Source organism: Ischnura elegans, chromosome 2, assembly GCF_921293095.1.
Source record: "Ischnura elegans chromosome 2, ioIscEleg1.1, whole genome shotgun sequence".
NCBI lineage: Eukaryota > Metazoa > Arthropoda > Insecta > Odonata > Coenagrionidae > Ischnura > Ischnura elegans.
In genome coordinates this window covers 10981416-10993662 of record NC_060247.1, presented here as the reverse complement: position 1 = coordinate 10993662, position 12247 = coordinate 10981416, and the positions used below count along the sequence as shown (strand labels likewise).

At 38.0% G+C, this 12247-nt stretch overlaps 1 protein-coding gene across 1 annotated transcript in view; it reads right to left on the bottom strand.

The window, feature by feature from the left end:
* The window catches only part of LOC124153380, a 328088-nt gene that overhangs the window by 17215 nt on the left and 298626 nt on the right, over window positions 1-12247 (bottom strand). Inside the window, exons 2-6 of the mRNA XM_046526497.1 lie at window positions 11557-11731; window positions 9250-9455; window positions 5169-5241; window positions 3628-4831; window positions 1430-1810 (exon numbers count right to left, since the gene is read on the bottom strand). Of these exons, the coding sequence (XP_046382453.1) occupies window positions 1430-1810; window positions 3628-4831; window positions 5169-5241; window positions 9250-9455; window positions 11557-11731 (2039 nt within the window). The remainder of the gene's footprint in view (window positions 1-1429; window positions 1811-3627; window positions 4832-5168; window positions 5242-9249; window positions 9456-11556; window positions 11732-12247) is intronic.

Genomic DNA, 12247 nt, shown 5'->3' with positions numbered 1-12247 from the left:
ATATTCGAGACGTATTTCTGCTATGTGGGTTATTGTCCGCGACTGCTTATTCGACAAGTGAACTCGCTTGTATCGCAGCTAACCTCTATATCCAGAGGTTGAACCACCACCCGTAACCCAGTGGACGCCCTCAGTGAATTAAAACTCAGTTTCAGGATGAAAAAAATGACTCAAAATATTATCAATGGAGCACAACCTTTTAGTAAATTGCTGCTGGTAATTCCATCACATTTTTTTATTGCTTGTCAGCTATGTATAAAGTGACTTGTAATGCAGGAAGTAATTCATTACATCCAGCGCATGATGTTGAGGAATGTTTTTTGTCATTTAAGTCTACCTTCTGCCATAATACGGAGGGTGGAAAATTTTTCTATCATATCATTTATCACACAGTATTTTTTATGCAAAATGTACTGTGTAATAAATATCAAGTTAAGAAAAACACATCTGCAGTATAAATATTTTAAGTTAAATTCCTAAATTATATTGGACTGAAACAGAAAAATTCTTCACAAATTTTAGGTTTTCTATGCATTGGAATTCAAAACTAGTAAATACCTATTCCTCAAATTGGATGGATAAATCATTCTTGGTCATTGATATATCTGCGAGAGGTGAAACCCAAAAACTATCAATCATTATCAGAGATGCGTGAAAATCTCAAATGGGATAAATGCGATGTGCACAAATTAATGTGACATAGGTGCGATGACTGGACTTTTATGATATTTTTACGCAAATTGAGTGACTGGCCAGCTGCTACTTGGCTGGAACTCTACGTGGCCGCGAACTACAAGTGGGCGCCGGCAAGCTACACCTCCGCCACTATATGTCTTATTCCTTAATTTATTATTGTTCTACAACATAATTATTAAAAATATTCTGTATTTTGTCATATATCTGCATTTCACTACATTTTATAGTCATCTACCTCATTATGAAAATAAAAAATAGATGCTACAAAATACGATAATGTAAGCATCGTGGGATGAGGGACTCTGTCCTGTCTTCCCCTTTTTCCCCACCTCACGCCACCCACCGCCCACATGCTTCCAAGTCTGCAGTTCCTTCCTTCACTTCTCACGCTCCTCACCTCAAGCGTGGGACCGTCGCAACGTCGACAGAATGGACATACCACGTGGTGATGGAGTGGAAGGAGATATAGAGCGTCTAGCATGCAAAAAGAGGACGCGATGGAGGAGTGCATTGTTGGCGGCTGTAGTGCACGAACATGGCAAATAAACCTGCTTTGTATAATGTAGAGTTTTCTTTTAATTGATCCTGCCTTCCCTGATAGTATCGATATACTGAACCCTTACAATAAACTGTTATTGAAAGTGCATTAAAATAAAAATGAAAGTGTGATTTTCACGTATCTCCAATCATTACATATCCCTATTCGTTATTTTCACTCAATGTCTTTCCTCACCCTGTGCTTGCTGACTTGACCTGATCCCATCACCAGGTGACCCAATGTGAGTGCTGGGAGGTGGAGCATTTGGAGATGAGAGGTCTTTCAAGATCTCTAGGTTGAGCGCATTGAGGCCCAAGCCAATGTCCTCTGGGACCTCACTCTTGCTGACGTCTGGGTCTGTTGGCTTCAGGGACCAGTAGTCTGCTTTTCCAAGGGGCCTTTTTGACGCCTTCCTGATGGCCCTGCCAGAGATGTACTCAACCCCTGAGGCACTGTCTCTACTGCTGCAGGAAGCATCGATAGTGCCGTGGGAAGTAGAACGCAACCTGTGGTAAGCCTTTTCAAAAGATGTAGGCGGAATTCGTTGACCACCCTCGTGACCACTCTCTCCATTGTCTTTGAAAAAAAAAGCACCAAAAGAATGCAGATAAAATTTATGAGTAAATGTCTGAAAATGATGAGTTTTTACAGCAATTATTTTGAACGATAGGCAAAAAAGACATTCACAAAAAGAGCAATTAACCGTTCAATTGAACTCAGCTTTCCACAATATTGCAGTGAAATCACAAATGCAATTCATTAACTAGTTACCATTTAAATTTTTTGCTGTCAATTCTAAATAATAAATATTTTATGAATGATAAAATCCAGTGCTAGAAGTGTAATTCTTTAATACTTAATAAGAATGCATTGATCAAAAAATGTTTAATATGATATCAATAGGGAGATACAGATAAGCGCATTGCATTCTTTAATATTATTAATGAAATTCTAACTGCGCTCCCTCCAGAAAATCTCAGGGCATATGATTATAACCCATCAAACAGCAGTAAATCCCAGACGATGGTGAGCGGTTTGTAGATACATACTAATTCAAAGAGATATGGAGGAAATTCCGCGGAGAAAAAATCCTTCGCCCTGACCGGGATCCGAACCCAGATTCCCCGATTTCCGGTCGAGTGCTTTAGCCAGTTAAGCTACCGCGGCATCAATCCCCTCTCTGGAAATTAATTAATTAATAAAGTACTCAATCGGAAATTAGGGTATCCGGGTTCGAATCCTGGTGAATCCTGATTTTTTTCTCTGTGGAATATTTGCTCAATTTGTGCATTGCCGGTGACTCCGATATAGTTGTCACCGTGGTTAGTCCTGGTAAACTTAAAACTGATATGGAGAACTTGACCAGGTGTGAAATCCTAGAAATCTTCACTGCCATTGTTTACCATGGAAAATCCAGACACTCTTTTAGTGTGGCTACCCCAGCCACAACAAGATTTACTGGCTAAGTGAAAGGGAGGCCCACGCTATAAGGGATAGCTTGAATATTTTTTTCTAGATTTGTGGGGACAGCAGAGTAGAGGCATGGAAAAAAGGAATAAAATGGGGGAAAATTTTTAAATGACTGCTGTGCAGTCATAATGGACAATGATGACCATGCAGGATACCCATTACTTGTTGAAAAAAATGATTAAAAAAAAGAGAAAGGTAATAATTGAAGGTAATGATTGGTGGACAATGATTCCTGAGCTGTGTGAATTGATCTCTAGTGTCAGTGATGTTTGTGGTGACAAGATTTTGACAAAAAATTTACTTTTTTACAAAATAGTGTGGACCTGATAGGTAAACAAAGGCTATGAACAGCAACATATTTTGAAGTGTCTCATAAATTCCTTGAGGGATTTGCTGGGGAAAGCAGGGAATTTTTAGATTATGTAGTCACTATCAACTGAACTATTCATCCTCTTACAACCCAGACCTATCACCAAGTAAAACTTTGCAGTGGTAGACTTATGGCAGGTGTAAACAAACAAATACTACATGGCATCCTAAAATGCATTGAATGCCATCCAAGATATATATTGATAATTAGTAGAGAGTTTGAGATTTCCAACAAAATATTATGTGCTAAAAATAAGTTTGCTTTTCTTTGTAAGAAAAAAATTGGAAATCTTATTTGATAGGCAACCCAAAAAGCTCAAATTCCATTGAATTTTTCCTAGCTCTGGTTCTCACCTTTAATCGGTACAACCGGTAATCAATGCAAATAAGAAAACCAACCTATTCCATACACCAACCACTATAAAATGCTAAAAGTCAAATACACAATCCTTGAATCAGGAAGTGATAAAAATGAAGTTTGATGCAAATTAGTGAAACCAATCTCATGACATTCATTCAGAAAGAGCAAGATACATAATTTTTGATAAACTTACCTCTTGAGCTCCTTGCAAATTGCACATCCGCTTCCTCTTCTTCCAAGGATAGGTCTTCCAATGCCGTTTTGCTGTCATTAAAATGAGTACTTTGAGATGCTGATGCGTGAAGTGCTTCTTCAGTTCCTCGTTGGAGTTCATCACTGCCATAACGGTCTTCATCCAAAGAAAACCTAACAGTAGGCTTAGATATGACTTTTTTAGCCTTCACAGTCTCCATTTTTTCCCTGGAAAGGTTGGTATCCTTTGAGTGATAGTGCCTATTGTGTACACCAGTATCAGCAGCAAAAGTCTTTCCTCTTTCTTGATCATGGAGAGAACCAGGGCCTGATGTCATTAATGGAATATGAGCCTCTAAGTCATTTTCTTGAAGTTCATCTCTGCCACAATTGTCTTCTTCGAATGAGAACCTCACACCCTGCATGGGCATCACCTTGCTGGATTTAAAATTTTCTATCTCTTCTCTTGAGTAGCTGGTCGTGGCATCTTTTAAAAGAGGGTAGTTAGTGTTTACAGCAGCATCAACTGTGGAAGCCTTTTCTTCTCCTTCATTTACAGTGTCTGAACCAACACCCTTGTTTACTTTCATCCTTGAATGCCCACTTTCTCTCGTCGCAGGATGCTTGTGTACTTCAGCTGAGGCTTGGGAAGCCGTGCAATGTGAGCTTTTGCTAAATCCTTTGATAGCCGTGAGTTTGACCCTTGGCGAAGAGTGGACGGAGCCAGCACACGAATTGGGGGGAGTCTTCAGTCCATTCCCTTTACTCTTGAACGAAACTGTCGATGACGGAGTACTCACATCAGTCGTTAGTACATCTGATACCTCTAGTCCTTCATATTTCCATGTTTTATTTTTCGATCCAGGAGACAGGATTGAAGGAGATTTTGGATGGATCACATCCTGGGAGCCTACTGTTTTTGATCTACGAGAAACAATTTTTGTGGATTCTTTTGGGCGATTATCTTTATAAACACTGTGAACAAGATTGTGAGAATGTGTGACACAGCTTTTGATGCTATTATCCCGCTTTTTTATTTGATTTTTTTTCGGCAAATGGAAATGAACAGGTGGCTCCACAGTGGGGTCGGCACTTCTGCAGCTCCGAAGAGTTACTCTCGTTTTTTCATCTCCACTTGCAGAAAGGAATTTCATTTTTCCTGGAGAATATTCCTTATGATTGGCAGAAGCAGGACAGGATGGATTCTGAAAAATAAATTAGAAATTACATCTAAATAATAGGCCAAAACATTACTTCAGACTTTCAGTCCATATCAGTTAATGATAATTTTGGATTAATGACAATGGCTTAATCGATCCAAACTGCTCTGCTGTGGGTGTCATATATATCATAGGTATCACCTTCAGTACAAAGACAACAACAGGATAGTTGCCATTACGGAGTAATTATCATGAAGCCAATACACAGGGATGAATATCCTCAACAATGCAGAGATGACTTCGACAGCACAACCAAAATATTGGCACCGGTCAACCAATGCCCCGACACGTTAAAGTATAGAGAAATAGAGAAGTGACTCACTTTTGTTTCACGTTGGGAGCTCCCTAAAGCTGCTCTGACAATTTTTCTTACTGCAAGGGTATTGCTTTCCCCACTGAAATAGAAATGATAAAAATACGCATCTAAGATCAACATATGAGAAAATATGAAATAGAATTGGAATGCAAAAAAAATTAAACAAAAGCATACAAATTAAGTTTGGCGTTATAATTACAAGTGGAAGTAACGGTTAGTAAAGAATAAAAAGTATTATTAAAAATCTTTGCATGCGTTGGAATTTAAGTCTAAAATTAATTAAAACAAATGATATGTAAAAAACATCTGTTTGATAAGGATTTTACGAACGCACTCAATGAAAACATAAAATTCAAAAATTAATGCCTCATACTCAATGTAACACTTATGGTTATGCTTTTTAAGGAATACATATTTATATGCATAAATTTGGAAAAGTTGAAGTTAATCTGAGGTAAAATGTTTAAAAAAACTGTGTTACATCTTTTAATGAATAAAAGTAGCTCAAAATTTCACATAACTTGTTTGATAGCTAACATTTTCTTTACATATTTTTAAAAAAGCCATGCATTCCATAATAACAAAGAAACCCAATGAAAAATTTCCACACAAAGTAATTTTTTTAGGTGAACTGCCTACCAATTTTTATTCATGGATAAAAATCTTGAAAATGCTGTTTTGCCATTGGTGCTTGCTGAAAGATGCAGCTCCTTAAATATTTGTAAATATGACACACTTTCTAAATACAATAGGAGTGATTTTCTGGAAGTTATCCATCATGCATGTGTCAAATCTTTAGAATTACCCTCTGGGTAAGGAGTGTTGTGAAGCACATGGTAGTGTGTGCTGGCAAGTTCAAAACCTGAAAGAATTCTCAAGAATTCTCCTCATCTGATGGGAAATGCAGTTTTGCACATGCATGCTCTGTATAACCTATGCACTACGCATAAAGCTACATCCCATTAAGCCCTGTTTGTGACAAAGTGCTAATTTTGGCCACGGGGTGACAGCGCTTGTTACACTGGAATTATTGTAACGCTGATAGCTTTTTTAGTCACCAGTTACTTCCTCTTTGGATTAGTTTTCTGGTGTCTAGTACTCATGAATGTGTTGTGGTGCAAGTGCTGTGCATTGCTATCCATTTTGAATGGTACACTAAAATTTAAGAATATGTAGGGGAACATGGGGTACAACGAAACATGGGGAACAGTGAAACAAAATAGTTTTCCCGCAAATTATTTGAATTTGACCAGTGGCACTTTAAGTGAGTTAAGTGTGAGTGCACTACCTGCTGTTGATTTAGTTTCAAACTGGCTGCTATTGTTTAGAGTCACATTATATCAGAATGTTTGTTTTTCCTGGTAGAAAGTAAATTTTCGACGATTCGTAATAATCGGTATTGCAAAATTTTACTTGTTTTTACGTAGTAATGTGTTATATTTTTGAAAACAACATTGTCTGGAGTATAGACGCAGGTAAGTGACATAAATGTGAATCAGTTAGTTTTTGTGTGAAAACGTGATTTTTGTGACTCTATACTATGTGGGGCACATTGAAACATAAATCATTGGGGCACAGTGAAACGTTTCACTCTGCCCCATAGAATTTAAAAATGTATTATTTTCACAAAATTTTTATTTTTAAGTACTTTTAACAAGTTAAAATATATTCATGTCCTTGCATCAGAGGCTTCATGTGCAAATGAACCCACCTCATCTATGGAAAATTTGCAAGTGTTCAAATATTCTCCCAAAGATGTCCGTGCTTATCCCAAGGCTAGTAAAAGGAAAAATAAAAGATGTGGCCGCAGGAAGGGCAAAAGTATCATTGCTACCAGCTCACCAGAAATGAAAGAACATTTAATGCTCAAAAAGGAAACATTGCAAGTTAAGAGGACACTTTTTGCCAAGAGATAACGTAATGTTTCGAATTCTAGCAGTGACAGTGCCGATGCTATTATCCTGGATGATTTTGACAATGATGAAGAAACGCATGAAGAACTATGTCATCATTAAAGCCAGATGAGTTTGAGAATCTGGACAGGGATCCAAAAGCAGATGATTATTTCTTGGCACGATTTGAAACCTCCAGCAGGAAGAAATATTATGTTGGTGTTGTAACCAAAGAAAAAGGCTCTGAAGAAGACTATGAAGTAAGCTTTTTTGGGAGGAGCACAAAAAAGGATAATTCATTTCTAAAGCCACCAGCTGAAGACATAGCATCAGTGCAGCATAGCCAAATAAAAATGATTCTCCCAAAACCTCTTCAGCGTGCACAAACAAAAAGACTCAGGAGCTACTTATTATTTGGAATTGACTTTTCTTCTAAAAATATGGGATAGAACTCTACAAGCATTTCCTCAAAGTTATTGAAGAGCTATATTTATTTAGGAGCTGTGGATATTCTTATTCTACTATTGTGAAAAATTCAAGTTTTTATTTATAAATCCTAAGTAGCTAATATCATTTCAGCATTAAGAGTGTGATTCTTTAAGTCATAATGCCCAAAAACTATTTTTATAATACATTTTCATTAAAATATGATAAATTATTCATGTTGAAATGTTACAAATGTGTGTATCACTGTGCCCCATCACCTGTTTCAGTGAACAAGTCTTGCGTCTTATGGTGAAATTTTCAAACCAAAAGACAGTGCGCTGATATGCTACCACCACGCTCCACAATCAAATCTGTGGAATCGTAAAATGTACTCACTCATTGGCAGAAGTACATACCCAATGCATAGCCAATGCATTTGTTTCACATGTGGGGTACACTGAAACAGGTGATGGGGCACAGTTTCAGGGCACAATGAAACAAATGCATTGGTGATTTCAAATTATAATTACAGATCTGAACAATAAAAAGTTATGGTACTTTTTCACACGATTTATTCAATACGACCGGTTTCGTTGCAGGGGCGACATCATCAGGTACAGATAACGATAACGATTTCTGCACCTGATGATGTCGCCTCTGCGACGAAACCGGTCGTATTGAAAAAATCGTGTGAAAAAGTACCATAACTTTTTATTTTTCAAGATGTATTTTCACAAGGTAAAGCCAGAAACAATCGATTTTATAATTACAGACACTAGAAAATATTTCTCAAAATTTGTATCCTACAATGAGCAAATAGGCATCTAATTATCCTATGCATCAAAACGTCATTGGAATAAATAAAAGTGGATTTACAACTAAATTTCGATTATTTGTTTCACTCTGCCCCCTGTTCCCCTATCGAGAAAACACTGTCGCTACCAATGGCACGGCAAGGAGGGGGTTTTGAGGAATAAAACCCCCCCAGAACTCGGAGAAATTTTAAAATTTAATCCATTTTACTTAATTGGATAAATATTACCAATAGAATGGGGTAAGGATTGATAAAATATCTCTCAGAAAGCCGTTAAACTCACCATTTTGAAACATTTATCTTAAAAATTCTCTGGGGGAGGGACCCTACACCTCCTGAATTCCACACCCTCAAGCATTAGTTGCTCCCAAAACCCCCCCCTGGCCTTGATTCCTAGCTGCACCCCTGGTCACTGCCGCAGTTTATTATTTACTAAAATACTTACGGTGCCTTCTGCCGAATAACCTAAGACCTGGGAATAGTAATGGCTCCGCCAATGAAAATATCGGAGCCTTACAGGTATTTCTCTTCACTCAAATGAATTAAGACCCCCCAGTGGAAAGCCATGTCACAAGAGTAGGCACATTGGCAATGAGAAGTAGACGTTTTCCATTACCCAAGAGATCAATGTGGAGGTGCTTGATACATTCTGTAGCAGGAAGGAGTGCTGTACGTAGTATGTACTTCTGCCAATGAGTGAATACATTTTACGATTCCACAGATTTGAAAGCACTGAAGGAACAAGTGACTTTGTACGCAGTCACGCGCACGGGTGCAAAGTTAAATACACCAAAGGATGAAGTTCGCCATGAAAAAATGTCAAATATTTCCACAGATTTGATTGTGGAGCGTAGTGGTAGCACATCAGCGCACTGTCTTTTGGTTTGAAAATTTCACCATAAGATGCAAGACTTGTTATTAAATTAAATATACATATAACATGCTAATAACTGACCTGAATGCAGACCCAGGACTCTGTGAATGGCGATCCAGGATTTTCTTCCCATCTGCCAAATCCACTTTGACGTTCGTCAGATACCCTTCGGCTTCGTCAAGAAGATCCTCTGCACTTGTCACTAACTTGTCACTAGGAGACGGAGGAGGGGGAGAGAGAGGTGGGAGGGGGAAGCGTTCCCCCACGTCAGAGATAATGGATGGATCCTACAGGTGGAATAAAACGAGAGGAATTAAAAGAAGCAAAATAAAATCGGTAAAACAACAAGTTTTTCAATGATGCTTTGAAACCAGCTGATGTCTTTCAATTTAGGTATACTGGGACTAGTCACAGTGATAACCTTACGGAGTCACCCGCAACAGTGGCATAGCGAGGGGGGTTTTGGGGGTTAAAAACCCCCCCAGAGTTCAGAGAAATTAAATCCATTTGCATTAATTGGATAAATATTACTAATAGAATAGTGTAAAGATTAATAAAATATCCCTCAGAAAGCCATAAAACTCACCATTTTGAACCATTTATCTTAAAAAATTCCTGGGGGAGAGCAGCCGCAACTCCGGCTTACCCTGGCAGGTATTCCATACCCCTCAGCATTAGTTGTGCCTGGCCTTAATTCCTATGCTGCGTGCCTGACCCGCAATGCACAAATTATGTGAAAATTTTACAGAGAAAAAAATCGTTTGCCTTGATCGGAATTTAAACCTGTGTTCCCCAATTTCTGGTCTAGTGCCTCTGTCAATCAAGTTACCAAGGCATCATTCTCCTCTGTGGAAATTTTTGGACAATGCCAGACGAGATGGTCTGGACTGCTGGGCATATAATGCGAGTAGTAGTCCAAGATGTGTGTACTGTGCCGCAGCCGGAGAGCAAAGCTAGAACTTTGAACAGTAGAGGTGTTTGCTCTTGATTAAGTATGCCGGCATGAGCCAATTTCAATGTCTTTCTTTTTCTATAAGAACGGGAAACATATTTATTTGCCTGCAGATGTTATTGCATATATGTATGGAGACCAGATGTTATGGATCAACCTCAAATCTTTTCCAAATCAAAATTGTAGCCCCTAATATACCAAGAAACTGCACCAGATAGCATTTCACTTAAAATACCATCTACAGGAGTGACTTTTTCTTCTTTGGGGTGACTTTCCCCATCAGTCAGAAAAAGATATGGGTAGTTCTATCTCTATTTTATGTCAAATTGTAGAGCTGACTCTTGCATTACCTGAAAGGTATGACTTGTTGCTCTACAATCGGGATTTAGAGTGAATTTTTATCTTTAAAACATTGGAGATATAACAGCTCCCTTTCTGAATACCTACAAATGATTAAAACTCCCTTTGATTCACGTGGCTATATCTCTGAGAGAATATCATTGAGCCGTGATTTTTAACTCTGAAACACATTGGCTCTTTAGAAGATATAACGGTCTTCATTTTTTATGTTCTGTGACTTAAATATTTGGTAAAAAAAGTATGAGGGGGCAATTCTATCTGCACTGAGGGGTAACTTTGACTCAAGATTGGTAAAAGGTATTTTATCAGTAAGAGTAAATGCATATTAGATTTGCTTTAAAACGTTTCAAAGAGTTGTTACTTAGATAAATATACAGTTGAGGACCTCAAATGCAGAAAGCATGGGACCAAATGGCTTCCGGATTTCTGGTTTTTCTGGATTTCTGGTCTTCATAGTATATTTAGTAAATTAATTAATTTATACATGTGCTCAGGCTCTTGTACTTGATATTTGATATCCTTATGTGTCCCTTACAAGGTTCTTAGCGTATGTCCATAGCATGTGCTAAATTCCTACTCATCCCAGAACAAGGCTTGGAGAGTGGTGCCACGAGGTGGCAAGTCAAAACACTATGCAGAGGAATTTTCAGATGTTCTGGATTTCTGGTATTCCGGGTTTCTGAATTCCGGATTTGAGGTCCTCAACTGTATTTTTCAAAAATATATCTGAGTATATTATTCATCAACAGTCATTCCTTCTGTACCTTAATGCGCCTATCTATTGGACAGCAGATAATACAGTAACATTGAAGAAGAGCCAAAGAGTGGATTTAGTAATCCTTATAATGCTGATGGTAATAAAGGAGATGAAGAACAAACGCTGATTTACACATGCGCTCTAATGATGGTGAACTTGAAAACGTGTCATATCTGTCCCCAAAAACAAATTTTGTTCAAAATCAGATTATTAAAAACGTATGCAAATAGTAATTTTTGGATAAAGAAAATGTTCAACATCAGATGATTAAATACATATGACATTATAGTAATGTTTGGATGAAGAGAATGAGTCATACCAGGTAATCATCAATGGGGTATTTTGACTTCCTTGCAGTGCCCTCAGCATCAGTCTTCAGGACAGCTGAAGCATAGCTTCTGGTGGTATTGGCTCCTTCACTATCGTCATTCTGTCCAGCCTTCACCTTTGGCGTTTGCTGCACCTTGTTTGCCCAGTTAGTCATGTCAGATGGGCTGAAAAATAAACAGAATGGACATATTAAAAGGATAAATGCTGAAAAATTCAACTGAATTCCGCTACCGAAGCTACACGGCCTCATTTTTTTGTTAGGACATCACCTCATGTCTCAGTACAAGCAGCAACATAATTTTGTGCATGCACCAATTTCTTCCGTCAAATTTATTTTAATATTCAATATTCAATGGGTTTCAAGTTCCAAAACTTTTTTATTAAAAAATTTTGCTGTTATTTAGAAGTAATTGCCTAACTATTCAATAAAAAACTGATGAAATACAAGATATAGAGTGTAGGTAATTGCTCTTTCTGGAAATAAACACTTTCAATAAAAAATATCACAATGTGTGAGCCACGTATCATATGAGATGAACAAAGAGAGAATGCCTTCCTAAGGCCCCCATGCAGGGCCGGATCAAAATGGGTGGTCCAAGGGGCCCTGGGCCTCCCACCAACCCACGGCCACCTATCAAGAATGAGTCTTTCGCCAATATAGAGGTAAATCTCACAACATA